This window comes from Thamnophis elegans, chromosome 2 (genome assembly GCF_009769535.1).
Source record: "Thamnophis elegans isolate rThaEle1 chromosome 2, rThaEle1.pri, whole genome shotgun sequence".
Lineage (NCBI taxonomy): Eukaryota > Metazoa > Chordata > Lepidosauria > Squamata > Colubridae > Thamnophis > Thamnophis elegans.
Window position 1 is genome coordinate 173471553 of NC_045542.1, and position 16649 is coordinate 173488201.

The 16649-nt window shown below is 40.2% G+C and overlaps 1 protein-coding gene across 3 annotated transcripts; it reads left to right on the forward strand.

Moving 5' to 3' along the window:
- Positions 1 to 789: 789 nt before the first annotated feature.
- On the forward strand, positions 790 to 15794 carry LOC116503334 (zinc finger protein 420-like). 3 transcript variants are annotated; one of them, XM_032209686.1, is made up of 7 exons: positions 790 to 893; positions 4929 to 5070; positions 6341 to 6909; positions 7193 to 7307; positions 7435 to 7502; positions 10029 to 10158; positions 13410 to 15794. In XM_032209686.1, exons 3-7 carry the CDS (start codon positions 6490 to 6492, stop codon positions 15632 to 15634), a joined length of 2958 nt encoding a protein of 985 aa, XP_032065577.1. In that variant the 5' UTR covers positions 790 to 893; positions 4929 to 5070; positions 6341 to 6489; the 3' UTR covers positions 15635 to 15794. The 3 variants fall into 3 exon arrangements, with proteins under 3 accessions (XP_032065577.1, XP_032065578.1, XP_032065579.1); XM_032209687.1 differs by having other exon boundaries at positions 4929 to 5002; XM_032209688.1 differs by lacking the exon at positions 4929 to 5070.
- Positions 15795 to 16649: the final 855 nt, after the last annotated feature.

Genomic DNA, 16649 nt, shown 5'->3' on the forward strand with positions numbered 1-16649 from the left:
TGCAGTTCACGGGCCTTGAGATTGGTCCCCGGTGTTCTAGAGACAATGCCTAGGAACTAGGACCATAAAAGGAAATTCATAAATAAGAGCAGGGGAGGCAGTCGAATTATGAGTCGGCGGAGAGGTAATCAGGGGCGGAGATCAAGTCTTCACTTTAGACGATTTGGATAGGTTGCAACATCATAATGACTAAGCCAATGAGGGAAAGGTGGGAGGTAAATTTCTAACTAGAGAATCTAAGGCAAAATGTATTGATGATTTTGGGCGTATCCAATGCACCTGCCTGTGTGATGTGATCCACCCTCTTTGCAAAGCAGTGAATAAAATTACCATGGTTCTCTCTTGGAAGTTTTGGATGCTGATTGTTGATTTTCAACTAGACAACGAATCCCACAACTCCCTTTTGCGGCCTCCGCTGACCCCAGCTGAGCCTTCAGGGTGGCTGTTCTTTGAGGGAAGGGAGTCCAAATCCTCCAGAGAGATTTTTCTCCATCTCCACAGACGGTTCCTGGACTGGAAGGAGAGGGAGATGGAGAAGCTGCCAACTCTGGAGACGCCTGAGCTCTTCTCCGACAGCCTTTCCTCCTACTCCCATGCCCATCATCCCTTCCCTTCCTCCCATGTCTATTTTCCCCTCAAACCAGATCGGCTCCTCTTTCCCGCCCTTTCAGGGCATGCTGGCACTTTGCAGAGTCCACCAGGGGGCGATCTCACATTCAGGAGGAAACTGAGCATGCGCCGGGCTCTTCCTCCAGCCCAAGGGATGTGTTTTCCCAGATGTTCGTCGGGAGTGTCTTTAGGCGCGAGTGGGAAGCGATGCCGTTGCGGGAGGCGGAGAGGCTGCCCGGATGCCTTTGCAAAGATGCGAATCCCGACGAGAGACTCCGAGTTGCGTGAGTGGCGGCTCTGCCCTTGCAAGAGGGTCGCGCGCTGTAGGGGTGCACGGAGACGGGACAAGTCTTCCTGCGGGATGGGAGTCCGGAGTCCCATGTTCCCCTGTCACCATTACCTATGCACCATGAACCAGGCCGGGGGGGGGGGGAGAGAAATGGGCATCCCCAGAAAAGGCGGGGGTGTTTCTCCCCTTTTATTGGGGGAGTGGAGGCAGAGGTTCTCCTGCTGACTCTGGGTGCAAGGACGGATGTGCGAGGACTGGAACTGGGGTGCTGCTTCCCAGCCTTTTCCCACGACCGCAGAAGGGGCTCTTCCCTCAGGAAAGAAGGGAGACCTTGCAGGGACGGAGGTGCAGAAGCGGGGGCTGAGACGCAGCATTCGCACCGTGTGCCCGATGAGTCTGGTGTTTTTCCAACTTAATCAAAAGATTGTTCTTAACTCTCCCTCTCTTAGATCATTAGAATAAAGAAGTAGGAAATGGAAATTAAAAAAGCATATTTTTAATGTATGAATCCAGTCTTTTGAGTCTTTGATAGAAGTGGAGCAAGAAGGATTGGTCAAGTGATGCCCCAGCTGCAGAGAAGTGAAAGTATCTAATAGGATTCCCCACTTTCTTCTCTGACATTAGTGGTTTCATAAGGTTTTATTTTGGTTATTTTCTCTTTGGGGATGGATTCTCGCTACTTAAATTAGTCAACCTTTTTCCTTCTTTGGTTTTCCATTTTGGACATTTAAGCTTAAAATCATTCGTGCTTTTTCTGGAGACAAAGAATAAGCTAGGCTCAATTCCTCCATGCTTAAGAGGGTGGATGAACATCATTTTAAGGTATGTTCATTCAAACCTTTATATATATATATAATTCTTTATGGGCCAAGTGTGATTGGACACACATAAGCTCTCAGTGTAGATACAAGCAATAAGTGATAAATCATGATCACAGTTTTCATAAAATACATTCATCATAAATCATATGATACAACCATTAGTGATAGTCAGGATACTAAATAAGCAATCCACATAAATCATACAAGGATATAACAATATAAATCATAAGATACAAGCCACAAAGTTATAATCATAAGTTCATAAGATCAGTGGTCCCCAACCTTTTTATCGCCGCGGACCAGTCAGCCTTTGATAATTTTACCGTGGCCCGCTGAGCGCGCGCAGGGGTGGGGGGGCATTGTTCGCGATGACACTGATTGTTTATATATCAGATTGTATGAGGTCAGGGAAATGTTTGATACTGATCTGGCTGGGTAACTTTAGCCCATTCACTCTATCTAAGCCCCCCCACCTCACAAGGTTGTCGTGGGGGAAATAGGGGGTGGGAGTATTAGGTATCTTCACTATCATATATAAAAGGAGATACTATCTTAAATAACAAAGTGGGCCCCCACCTCCAAAATATACTAAAAGAAAAAAGATTCCATGTGCTCAACTAATTTTTTTTTAAATCATCACTATATTATGGACTACAGACATATATATATATACACATACATGCATATATACATACCGTACGTATGTACGTACGTATATATATAATGTCCAAATAACAGGAAAAGCGCTTCAAGGACCAAAGTACATTCCTTTTTTGCAGCCTTAAGAGAACTCTCGTTTTTTGAGGCTCAGAACCAGGCATTCTCGTGGGCTGCAAAAAGGAAACGCGACCCGGGAGCGCAGCCTCCAAGAGTCCATATCGCCAATAACTACGCGTGGGGGGAAAGGAAATGTGTTTTGTGAGGAAGAGAAAGAGCGCGCTTCACCGATGCCCGTTGGCGAAATTTTGGAAGAGAGGCAAGAGACTTCAGGCACCGAGCCCCCCCCTCAGGCGGCGCTCATACCCTCCCCTTTCCTGCACTACCGTTAGACTCCTCTCAGCCCCCCACCCACGCCCGCGGAGGGCGCACGCGCGCCAAAATCGCGCACCCCCCATCTCCCCTCAAAAGACCCCCCCCCGCCCTCGGCTGCCCGACGTTCTCCCTCTCTCTCTCTCTCTACCTCTCCCGCCGTTCCTTCTCACAAGCCAAGGCCGGGCGGGGAAGCGCCGTCTCCGTCCCGGGCGCGCCGCCTCTCCCTGGGCAACTCGGAGATGACTGATCATGGCCCCCAGCCGCTGCGCGGCCCGGTGCCAGGTACTCCACGGCCCGGCACCGGTCCGCGGACCGGGGGTTGGGGACCACTGCATAAGAAGATGGTAAAGGAATATATGAATCAATATTGGCTTATATTATTGTATACTGTCAGAAATTAGTTGTTTTCTAGCCTAGCAAATTGTAACCTTAATACTGGTTGGCATTACTGCAAATGTTACCTCACTGCTGCGTCTCCCTTCTATTCTTGGCTTCAAAGCTAGGCACATTCTTGAAAACATAGAAGAAATTATTACATGGGAATATGAGGCCCCATAGATAAAGGAACCAAACTAGGGAGTTTTCCTGGCTCATAAATCCTTAAAGCGTTCTGACGGAAAAACAACTTGGCAAAGTGGGGGCTGCCACCCCCTATTCAAAGCTATAGGAATCCTCCACAGATAAGGTAGACAGAGACAGGAGCTTAAACAAAAGGATGCTTTAAGTTGGTAAGGACTCTTTGTCTCTGATTGGATAAACTTTGTTTCTATCTGCCTAACGTGAGTATATAACACTCTGAGCCCCTCTTGCAGAGTGTGGCTATTCCTTACATGCATTTGTTTGTATGTTTCGGATATAGTTTTTTCACCCAGCTTTTGCTATGGCCATAAATAAAATTTGATATTTTTTGCAAGCCTCCTCTGGAGTCTCCACTCCCTTCGGCATTTCAGTGGCTCGGGGAAACTGTTGGAACCTTACAATAGGTAATAGGAAATATGACAAGAGTAATGCGGTGGGGTGAGTTAACCAGTTTTTGAGGTGAGGGCAAATTGTGTGAAGCAGCCTTCGTGTTATAGTATGACTTTGTTCCCAAAAAGGAAACCCTGAAAAAACAAAAAGTGAGCATAGTAAACCAGGGTCATATCCTAGGCATTTCATTTGACGTGAATTCAATCGTCATAGCATTCTTAGAATTTTGTTCCTTCCCAGGATCATTTCACTTAGTATGATTCAATCTTAGGGATCTTCTTCCTTTTCCTCACTGAGACCCCCGACAAAAGGTAAACGTTTCTTTCTTGGGATAAGCCATTTTTGAAACTTGGAATTTCCTCCTTATCTCTTCTCTCCCTGGGTCCCGTTACTTACAAACATACCAACTTAAAGACAAGAGTGAGGAACATCCTTAATGAATGTCTAATGCCTAAATGTCTCGATATGAAGCACAAGAAACACATCTAAACATCCCGTATTTGTTACTATGCTATTTCTCTGAGAATGCTTTTCTTTGCATGCCTCCTTCTATAGGAAATGGTTTAAACATGTGGCTAGGTAGGACTTGCAGAGTCTGCACATCTAGCCGCACAGGACGGATATAGCCGACCACAAATTGTTCTTGACACCTGTAGAATTTGCTTGTTTTGTACTTGCTTGAAAACGCTAAGTAGAGACACGTGAAACTTAGGAAGCACGCAGTTATTAATTCTGTTATTGGTCCAGATGCATAATTTGTAACCAATGACATTTGCAATGTTTGAAAACCTCATTTGCGTATGAAAGTTTATATATTCAGCCTTGCTACATAATAAAGTGGTCATTTCACCCAGAGAGATCTCGTGTCCTCAAGTTCTTTCTAGGATTAGCTTCGTGGGTGACCCCCCCTTGATTGTTGTGCCCAGGTGCCGCCCTGGAGAAGCCGTTCCCTCCAGGGACGGACAGAGGCACTAACACGTATTCCATTCCAGTTTCTTAAGGTCCCTGAATTTTGGCATCTTGTATGAACTCTTTTAAGTGTAGGCTAAATCTGGGTAGAAAGTCCATAGAGTGATACGGATAGCCAAGAAGATTATAGGAAGCGAGCTTCCTGTTATTCAGGATACTGCTGAATAACAGGAAGCTCGAAGCATTGTTAGAGGCCCCACAACTCCCCTTTACCGTCTGTTTCTGGTTCTCCCCTCTAGGAGGAGGTTTTGAGGTATTTCTCGCAGGACGACCAGATTCTGTTAAAAGCTTTGTTCCCCATGCCTTCCACCTGGTAAACTTGAAAGATTCATTTTTTTCATTGGAACTAGAATTGTTGCTTCTGTCGGTCATATAATATATGTGAGTATATGCATTATTATGTATTTATGTATTTAGTTTGTTAGGTTTTAATATTGTACATTGGAGATGGTGACACTCTGCAATGAAATTTCAATTTAATGTATGCCGATTAGTGTACATTCAAAGTGACAATAAATTATCCTATCCCATCGCAATCTAACATAATCTATCCAAATTTAATTTTTAAAAAAAAATAAGGCCATCGTTTGGGGAGAAAATAAATAGAAAATTCTCCAAATATAAAACATTTGCAACAACTGCATCTACATGGAGGGAAGTATGCAGTGGAGTACCCCAAGGCTCTGTTTTAGGCCCAGTACTCTTCAACATCTTCATCAATGATTTGGATGAAGGAATAAATGGTGAACTCATCAAATTTGCAGATGACACCAAGCTGGCAGCAGTAGCCAAACACTCCAGAAGATACAGAAAGATCTTGACAAACTTGAACATTAGGCATTATCTAATAAAATGAAATTCAATGATGAAAAGAGTAAGATTCTACATTTAGGCAAGAAAAACAAAATGCACTGGTACAGTATAGGTGGTACCTTGTTCAATAACTGTGAGAGGGATCTTGGAGTCCTAGTGGACAACCATTTAAATATGAGCCAGCAGTGTGCAGCGGCTGCCAAGAATCAAGATCACATGAAGTGTTAATATCAGTTTATAATGCCTTGGTAAGGCCACACTTGGAATACTGCATTCAGTTTTGGTCGCCACGATGTAGAAAAGATGTGGAGACTCTAGAAAGAGTGCAGAGAAGAGCAACAAAGATGATTAGGGGACTGGAGGCTAAAACATATGAAGAACGGTTGCAGGGACTGGGTATGACTAGCTTAATAGAAAGAAGGACTAGGGGAGACATGATAGCAGTCTTCCAATATCTCAGGGGTTGCCACAAAGAAGAGGGACTCAAACTATTCTCCAAGGCACCTGAGTGTAGAACAAGAAGCAATGGGTGGAAACTAATCAAGGAGAGGCAGGGGGTTGGACTAGAAGACCTCCAAGGTTCCTTCCAACTCTGCTATTGTATTGTATTGTATTTGTTTATATTCCAATATAATATATGCCTTGTCTTGCTGAAACCTGCTACCATATTTTGCACCACACTTCATGGACACACATACAAATATCCACAGGATCCATCTGCTCAATACCACTGCAATCCTTTATGATCTTCTCAATCGTGAAGATTAATGTTGTTCAGAGCTTACGTCCATGACCTTCTTATTCTTTGAATGTATTTTCTTTTCCATTTCCGATGCAGAAACTAGAGTCATCACAACAACCTTCCTAACAACAAAAAGTACTCTTGAATGAAAATCCTGGATAGCTTTGTGATCAATCCTGAAGCTGCAGGAATAGCCCTGTGAATTTCCAGAACCATCTGGAATTTCCTTATCAGAGAGAGAAAGAATGCAGAAACAACCATTAGCAAATGAGAGAATTGGAAAAGGAGCATTGGATGTTCAGCCAGGCAGCTGTGGGAAGGTATGGGCAAGAACTGGACAGAAGATCCTGGAAAATAAAACTGTCATCCCTTCAGAGATTCAGCCATGCAACTTCAGAAACATCCAATACCAGGAGGCTGAAGGTCCCCGAGGACTGTGCAGCCAACTCCACAACTTTTATAGTCAATGGCTGAAGTTAGAAAAGCACACTAAAACCCAAATGTTGGATCTGGTTGTTTTGGAGCAGCTCCTGGCCCTTCTGCCCCTGCCGATGGAGACCTGGGTGCGGGAGTGTGGAACAGAGACCAGCTGCCAAGCGGTGGCCCTGGCAGAAGGCTTCCTCCTGAGTAAGGCAGAGGAGCTGAAGGAGCAAGTCGAATTGCAGGTGAGAGACCTTCATCTTGGAAGTCCAGAAGAGAATAGAGAATGTGTTTGAGTATTTCACCCCTACCTTCTATACTTCTCTTGTCTTCATAACATGTGGAGGAGATGTTTCACTAGTTATTGGAGGACATTGTTCCATTATCCATTCTAGAGTATGGACTGGAGAGAACTGTTCCTTTCTTGCACATTCTAGGCTCATTGACAGATACAATGAAGTTGTTTTTTGAGGATTAGAATCCAGTTCCTGTTGTGTGATGTATTTTTTCTTTTCTCTTTTCTCCAAGCCTTTCCCTCTAAAGATCAGAGAACTTATGAGAAAGAGGACTCCATCCAATCCCGCTCGGGAGCTGTGTTCCATGAGGATCTATCATGAATCCTCAAGTCAGGACATCTCAGATGGTAATCAAAAGTCCACCCATTCCCAAGAGAGATTCCAGCTGTCTTACCTTCTCTGTCTCTTCTCTTCTGTGGAATGCCTCCTATTATTTTATTAATTATCCATTTAAACTTTCTGTCTCCCTCACAGGAAAGAACAGAACAAATTTGACTCCCCTTTATGGTGACACTGAAAGAGAGGTTGAAGCTCCAACTCAAGTAAGAGAGGGGTAATAAAACATAAAATGTTCACAATGTGAATTTTTGCTGAATAGGGATCCTATTAGTATTTCTTTGACATGGAATTGTGGAAGACTACTCAATAATAACTGGAATAATCACATGGTCCCCTTATAGTTTCCAAAGTGCCTTGTTTATAACCAGTGATAAGAAAAATAATGGCACCAGGTTAAAAGATGAAGTAGCCTCTTAAAATCCAAAGAGGGTGGCCAGATCAAGGCCCTTCAGCCTTTAAAGCAATTTCTAATACTCTTAATTTGTACCTGGAACTTGGGGCCAACGATCCGCCTTTGGAAAGGAATAAGAAATTATCTTTCTAAGCAGATTTCTCTTCTTCAGCCTTTGAGCTGGAGTACAAGGAGTGGATTCCTTGTAATCTGAGGAGCAAAAGAAACAGATCTTGTGTGTCTTTGTCCATTGGTAACACCCATGAAAATCCCTCTCTTTAATAAAGGTTTGGAGCATGGATTATTTGTTCTGGGAACGCCACAAGCCTTTTACTTAAATAGTAAAAAAGAACACACACAAGCATACACACATCTTGTTCTGCAAACTTTGGGTGGATTTGAGTGAGTAATAGGTGGGATTTTTATGGCCCATACCAGTTGATTCTCTCCAGATGCTGAAAGTCTTGTTGATACATGGGGATAGATAGATAGGCGGACAGACAGACAGACAGACCCAGACAAAATGTGGGAATCCTTCCTTTCACTGCTGATTACATTTTTTAATAAAAAGTTTTTTTATTGAACACAAATTAAAACATTGAAGGCAGTGTAACTCTCCTGGCAAGATCAATGCCATACATACAAGATATAAATTTATACATTATAACCACCCTGCTTTTTAACCTTTGATCTATTCCGTATTTACAAATATAAAAATATCATCTTTCCAACCATATTCCTTTGTTCTTATACATTTTCACTATTATAGTTTCATACATAATTCTAATCTCCATTCTATAAATCTTTGTCATTTATTTTGGGTCTTCCTTTTTTTGTTCCAACCATTGATAAAATTTGTCCCAGATCCTATAATATTCTGATTCGTCTTTTTTTTTCAATTCCCACGTCAATTTATCAATTTCAGCACAAGTCAGAGTTTTCCTAATTATTTCCCAATCTTCCCTGTTTTTCCAGTTTTGGGCAAAGACCATTCTTGCTACTGTAATAATATGCATTGTTAAATAAATTACCTCCTTGTTATATTTATTGTTTATGATTCCCAAAAGAAATAGTTCTGGTGTGAATTCTATTTCCTCTTCGGTTATCTCTTATCAGTCACCTTTGAATTTTCCACCAATATTCCTTTGTTTTCTGGCACGACCACCACATATGGTAGTACGTGCCTAATTCACAATCACATTTCCAACTATTTGGCACTAAATTTCTAAACATTTTGGCTATTCTCGCAGGTAGCGGACGCTACCTATAAAACATTTATATCCCATATTTCTTGCCATTTATCCAGATGTATATTATAGCAAAAGTTTATCGTCCATGCAATCATTGTCTCCTTAAACTTCTTCTATCTTGTATTCCAGTAAAAATTTGTAAATCTTGTTTATCAATTTATCATTTGTCCCCAAAAGGATCTTACCTATTGCCATCAGCTCCCCATTGATGCCCCACTCTTTCATATCTTTCGTGTAACGTGATTGAATTTGGAGATAGGACCAACATTCCAATTCTATTTCTTGCTCTTTTAACTCTTACCTCGATCTTAATCTCCCTTCCTTATCTAATATATCTTTATAGGTGACCTGTTTTCCTTGGTTGATAAAGTTTGGATGCACTACCGTTTCTAATGTTGATAGCGAAATTGGTACCTTGCTGTAAATTTTCCTCTTGACTTTATTCCATGTTTCTAATGACGCCCGTCTTATAAAGTGCCTCTGAAAATATTGATGTGCTACCTGCTTCCCGTACCACAGGAAGGCGTGCCATCCTAAATATAAATTGTGGCCCTCTGGTGTCAGCAATCTATTATTTTTTAAATCTATCCATTCTTTTATCCAGGTAAGCGTTGTTGCTTTATGATATAATTCCCATTCTAGTACAGCAAATCCTCCTCTTTCTTTTACATCTTGCAAACGTTTGAATTTAATCCTTGGGTTCTTCCCTTGTCAAATGTAATCTGACGTCATTTTGTCCAATTTTCCAAAGGACTTTTTATCTGAGTGCCTCTCTTTAATGAAGGTTTTGAGCATGGATTATTTGTTCCGGGAATACCACAAGCCTTTTACTTAAATGGTAAAAAGAACACACACACACAGACACACACACACACACAAACACACACACTGTTCTGCAAACACTGAGTGGATTGGAGTGAGTGATAGGTGGAAATTCCATGCCCCATACCAGTTGATTCTCCAGATGCTGAGTCTTGTTGATGCACGGGGATAGATAGATTTGCTAGCAGACAGACAGATCCAGGCAAAAAGTGGGATTCCTTCCTTTCTTTCACTGCTGATTTTTGTTCTGTTTTCTTCTCATTCAGGGAGGTCTTGTGTCCTTTAAGGAGGTGGCTGTGTATTTCTCCGAAGGGGAGTGGTCTCAGCTGGATGATGACCAAAAAGCACTTTATCGGGAAGTCATGCTGGAAAATCATGGGATCGTGGCCTCTTTGGGTGAGAACATACAAGACTTTTTGTCAGAATAAAAAACTACAAATTTTTAAAATAAAATAAAGATGATATTTTAATGTGATTAATGAATAAGAAAAAAGTATGATAAAATTAAAAAAAAGAAAAAAGAGCAAGTAATGGTTATATTTTTCCCCCTCTTTCTAAGTTTATATCTTGACTTCATTTGGTATTTCCACAGCTCAAGTTCTAATCGCTCTCTATATGTTATCCATTGTCTTCCCTTGCAACTTTTTTTTTTCTGAAAGCCATTAGAATGTTTTAACGGCACAGCCTGAGTTTATATCTGTTTCATATTCTCAATGTGGCATTTGTAACATTATGGTTTTGAAACCTAAATAGATCCTAAATTTATCGTACCGCAAATATCCATGACGTCCAAAGCACTGTCATGTTTTCCTACTTCTAAAATTCTCCTTTAAAAAAAAATAAAGTTTTTAATTAGATAAACATTAAAAACATTTTACATAGTGCGACATTTCTGGCATAAACATTTCCATACAGTAATTGGATCTTATAACAATTACATTTCATATCCATTATATATGTGTATGTAGTCAGTCAGATTACCTGTCCATTGATCCTTTCTTTTATATAATTACTAATCCTACAAATACATATTCAATTTTTACATATCAAACATTATTAATATCATATTTTCCAATTCTTATCTGTGTTTTTCTATCCCGGTCTTTTTCCCTCATTTCTAACCATCGGTCCCAGATTTTGTGATATTCCGTCTCACCCTTGTCTTTGAGCTCTAGAGTCAGTCTGTCCATTTCATGAGCCGAGGTGGCGCAGTGGTTAAATGCAGCACTGCAGACTACTTCAGCTGACTGCAGTTCTGCAGTTCGGCTGTTCAAATCTCACTGGCTCAAGGTTGACTCAGCCTTCCATCCTTCCAAGGTGGGTAAAATGAGGACCCGGATTGTTGTTGGGGGCGATATGCTGACTCTGTAAACCGCTTAGAGAGGGCTGAAAGCCCTATGAAGCGGTATATAAGTCTAACTGCTATTGCTATCTCTGTGCACGTCAGTATCTTATTTATTATTTCTTGTTCTGAGAGAGTCTTCTTATTTTTCCATTTCTGTGCAAAGATCAGTCTTGCTGCCTTTAAAATATGCAGCATTAAGTATAGTCCATCTTTGCCATGTTTTTCTTTTGTGATCCCTAGTATAAATAATTCTGGCCTCAACTCCATCCTTTGATTTAGCATACCTTCCAAATGCTTTCTTATCTGGTGTCAAAAAAGCCCTAGCCTTCATGCACTCCCACCACATATGGTAGAAGGTCCCTAGTGCACCATTACATTTCCAACATCGTGGCGATAATTTTTTGTGAATTTTAGCTAATTTTGTGGGTGGGATGTTTCACCTGTAGAACATCTTGTATAAGTTTTCCTTATATGAGGTGGCTAAAGTTAATTTTCTCTTTCTATTCCCATAAGTCTTGCCAATTATCCAAATCTATGCTGTAACCAAAGTTCCTATTCCATGCTAACATGGCTTCCTTTACCTGCTTTTCCGCCATTGTATAATCCAATTCATATTGATATAATTTTGTTGTCATTTTAACCTCTTTACCTAGATAATTCTATAGGTTTTCCTAATTTCCTTTTTGTCTTTTACATATCGAGATTGGACTTGTAAGTAAGCCCACCATTTCAGTTCTATTCCTTCCTTATATAATTCTCTTCTAATTTTAATTCACTTCTTTTGTTTAGTATCTCGTTATAAATAATTACTTTTCCTAAATTAATAAAATTTGGAGAGCCAAGGTGGCGCAGTGGTTAGGGTGCAGTACTGCAGGCCACTTCAGCTGATTATTATCTGCAGTTCAGCGGTTCTAATTTCACCGGCTCAAGGCTGACTCAGCCTTCCATCCTTCCGAGGTGGGTGAAATGAGGACCCAGACTGTGGGCGCAATATGCTGACTCTGTAAACGGCTTAGAGAGGGCTGAAAGCCCTATGAAGCGGTATATAAGTCTAACTGCTATTGCTATTGCAATTTCCAACGTTGATAACTAGTTTGGGGTTTCAATGTAGTTTTGTTGTTTAATCCTTAACCACACATCAAGTAGAGCTTGTCTTATACGGTGCCTCCGGAAGTACTGATGGGCTTTGTTTGCCATCCCATATGAAGGCATTCCACCCTATTTGCATACCATGACCTTCCAACGCTAATAGTCTTCTATTTTTAAGTCCTATCCAATCTTTTACCCATGATAGTGCAACCCAATAGTATAGTATCTTTCCCAATTGGGCAGTCAGAATCCTCTTCTCTCCTTGGAATCCTGTAAGAATTTCAGTTTAATTCTGGGCCACTTTCCTTGCAAATAAATTTAGATACCATTTTGTTTACCATTTCTGAAATATTCTTTCTCCAATCTTATTGGTATAGTTATAAAAAAAATATTTTGGGTAAGATGTTCATTTTGACTTTTGCTATTCTCCCCATGAAGGAGGGCTATAAATTTTTCCACCGTTCTAGATCTGCCTTAATTTGGTCAAATAGTTTATTGTAATTATCTGCTTTAAGTGTTATGCATCTCACCGCTAATTGCATTCCTAAATATCTCACTTTCTTTGCTATTTAAATGTTTATTCTCAAAGCGAATTCATTTTTCTGCCCATTTGTCATAATTTTCACTAATATCTTAGTTTTTCTTTATTTACCCTCAAACTGGTTGCTTCCCCATATTATCCCAGTACTTCCATTAGCCTCATACAAGACCGCAATGGTTTTTCCATAATAAACACCAGGTCGTCTGCAAACGCTTGGAGCTTAAATATTTCCTTTTTAATTTCTAGACCCTTAATTTGCTCATTTTTAAAAAAATTATCCTGGTCAAGACCTCCAATGTAAATATAAATAATAGTAGTGATAAAGGGCACCCTTGCCTTGTGCTTGTTTGCATTTTCTAAAATTCTCTTTATTATCTGAGCAACTCCCACTTCTTATACAAACCTTACAGCAGAATACAAAGTCCAATTTCAAATTGGGAAACCAAATCTTTCCATTTCCTTTGAAATTTGGAGAATGCGATATTTAATCCAGTTTTTCTCTTGCCATACAATCGTAAATGTATCTTCCAAAATTGTAATCAAAAAAGTCCCAATCATATTCTTGAAGGGCTTCTTTGCATTTAAGAAATTTGAAGCAGTTTGCTTTTCATTATATTAAATCTTCCTATGTTTCGCTCTTTGAGTTATTTTCATTTTACTTTTTTTGTGAAGGTAATAATGGAAAGGAAGATGAAGATTCCAGAGAACTATTCAAAATGATCAGTCGTGAATACAGTATGAAGAACCCTACAATTCTAATGGAAGTAGAAAGCTGTGAGAGAAACCAGTCAAATAATCGCAATCAGGACAGTTTATCTTCTGTCAATTTTCCAATGAAAGCCTCTGTAGCCCAGCAAGGAAAAAGGAAAAAGAAATATATTGGAAAATTTATGAAAGTATTCATAAACAAATTAGATATTGATAAACACGATCAAATCCAAATCAAAGGCAATTATATATGTAGAGACAATGGAAAAAACTATAAATGGACCCTGTCTCTTCCTCCTAAAAATGACTCCTGTACAGCTCAAAAAAGGACCCACGCAAGAGAGAAGACATATGAATCTATGGAGTGTGGAAAGAGTTTTATTAAGGACAGTCAACCTATTTACCATAAAAGGATCCATGAAGTGGAGAAAATATATAAATGCATGGAGTGTGGTAAAGGTTTTCCTGAAAACCGAAAACTTACACAGCATAAAATGATCCACACACAACAGAAGCCCTATAAATGTATGGAATGTGGAAAGAGCTTCCCTCAGAAAAGTGATCTTATTGTACATATAAAGATCCACACAGGGGAGAAGTCCTATAAATGCATGGAGTGTGGAAAGAGCTTCACTTGTAGTCAAAATCTTAATTCCCATTCCCGGATCCATACAGGAGAAAAGCCCTATAAATGCATACAGTGTGGAAAGAGTTTCGCTCATAATACTTCTCTTACTTCCCATTACTCAATCCATACAGGGGAGAAGCCATATAAGTGCAAAGAGTGTGGAAAGAGCTTCACTCAAAGTGGTGCCCTTACTCTTCATAAAAGGATCCACACAGGAGAGAAGCCCTATAAATGCATGCAGTGTGGAAAGAGCTTCACTTTTAGTCATCATCTTACTTCCCATTCTCAGATCCATTCAGGAGAGAAGCCCTATAAATGCATGCAGTGTGGAAAGAGCTTCTCTCGTAGTACTTCTCTTATTTCCCATTACTCAATCCATACAGGGGAGAAGCCATATAAGTGCACGGAGTGTGAAAAGAGTTTCTTTCACAATTCTTCTCTTACTCTACATAAACGAATCCACACAGGAGAGAAGCCATATAAATGCATGGAGTGTGGAAGGAGCTTCTTATATAGTCATTCTCTCACTTCCCATTACTCGATCCATACAGGGGAGAAGCCATATAAGTGCACAGAGTGTGGAAAGAGTTTTTCTCAAAGTGGTGCCCTTACTCTTCATAAAAGAATCCACACAGGAGAGAAGCCCTATAAATGTATGGAATGTGGAAAGAGCTTCACTTGTAGTCGATATCTTACTTCTCATTCTCAGATGCATTCAGGAGAGAAACCCTATAAATGCATGGCGTGTGGAAAGAGCTTCTCTCGTAGTGATTATCTTGCTTCTCATTACTCAATCCATGCAGGGGAGAAGCCATATAAGTGCAAAGAGTGTGGAAAGAGCTTCTCTCACAATTCTTATCTTACTCTTCATAAACAGATCCACACAGGAGAGAAGCCCTTTAAATGCATGGAATGTGGAAAGAGCTTCACTTTTAGTCACTATCTTACTTCCCATTCTCGGATCCATTCAGGAGAGAAGCCCTATAAATGCACGGAGTGTGGAAAGAGCTTCTCTCATACAAACTCTCTTACTCTTCATAAAAGGATCCACACTGGAGAAAAGCCCTATAAATGTATGGAATGTGGAAAGAGCTTCCGTCAAAATACTTCTCTTACTGTTCATAAGCGAATCCACACAGGAGAGAAGCCTTATAAATGCACTGAATGTGGAAAGAGCTTCCCTAAAAGCAGTGGACTTCTTCAACATACAAAAATTCACACAGGGGAGAAGCCTTATAAATGCATGGAGTGTGGAAAGAGCTTTATTAAGAACTGTCAACTTATTTATCATACTAGGATCCATACAGGGGAGAAGCCATATAAATGCATGGAGTGTGGAAGATGCTTTACTGACTGTAGTGGTCTTATTGGCCATAAAAAGAGCCATACAGGGCAAAAGTATAAATGCATGGAATGTGGCAAGAGTTATTCTACGAAGATGTATCTTAAGACCCATGCAAGGATTCACACTGGGGAGAATCCATATAAATGCATGCTGTGTGGAAAAGGTTTTGTTACAAACAGTTCTCTTAACTACCATAAAAGGAACCACACTATCTAGAAGCCATATAAATTGTGAAATCTAGAAAAAGCTTCAAGAGCACCAATGGCTGTATTTCCATATGCAAATACATTTGGGTGAAAATCTTTTAATACAATACAATAGCAGAGTTGGAAGGGACCTTGGAGGTCTTCTAGTCCAACCCTCTGCCTAGGCAGGAAACCCTATACTGTTTCAGACAAATGGCCACCCAACATCTTCTTAAAGACTTCCAGTGTTGGGGCATTCACAACTTCTGGAGGCAAGCTGTTCTACTGTTTAATTGTTCTAACTGTCTAATTAATTGTTCTAACTGTCAGGATTTTTTTTTAATATTATATTTTAGTTCTTGAAATATATGCATTTTCTAATCACATTTACTGAATAGGGAAAGAGGTTTTGATGCCCAAGAGAATTACATCTTTTTTCTTCATATTTATCCCATTTTCAATAGGATCATAATCTCAATTCCCCAATGTTGTGGAAAAAAACCAATGAAAGAAACAAAAGACAGCAAGACAAAACAATAATTCTTACCTTAAGATTCAGAGGTTTATTTCACTAATAAATTGGAATTTAAACAATCATCATAACGTCACTTACATCCATACCCCATTGCAATGAGGTCCAGTGACCTAGCAGGCCCAGCAAGGACAGCTATAGACCAGTCGCCATGAGGTGATCTCAAGCTCTACCTTTTATACCCATTTTCTAACGGCCATATACAGATGGACACTTTATTGCAATATTTCATAAACTCTTTCCTTGTTCTTTCTTGCTGACCATCAGTTTCTACATATACTCGTGTACAACTGAAACCTCCATCCATATATTACTTTTGGTTCCTTATTTCTCACGGTTTCATCTTTCTAGTTCCAAATGTACTCATGAAACTATCTACTTTGCAAAATCATATTGCACAAATTGCAGCTGCTTGGCAAATTACAAATAGTTCTTTTACATTATGAAGTCATCCTAGCTGAAGTCTTCGGTTCGCAATTCTTTCTTGGCGCCTGTCACTGTCCCCCTAGGACAT

What these genes read in the sequence shown, in the direction of transcription:
- LOC116503334 (XM_032209686.1), top strand. Translation starts at nt 6,490, where the DNA reads ATGCAGAAACAACCATTAGCAAATGAGAGAATTGGAAAAGGAGCATTG. An exon ending in AGGAGCAAGTCGAATTGCAG is followed by an intron (nt 6,910 to 7,192) that starts GTGAGAGACCTT and finishes CTTTTCTCCAAG; the next exon opens with CCTTTCCCTCTAAAGATCAG. An exon ending in TGGGATCGTGGCCTCTTTGG is followed by an intron (nt 10,159 to 13,409) that starts GTGAGAACATAC and finishes TTTTTTGTGAAG; the next exon opens with GTAATAATGGAAAGGAAGAT.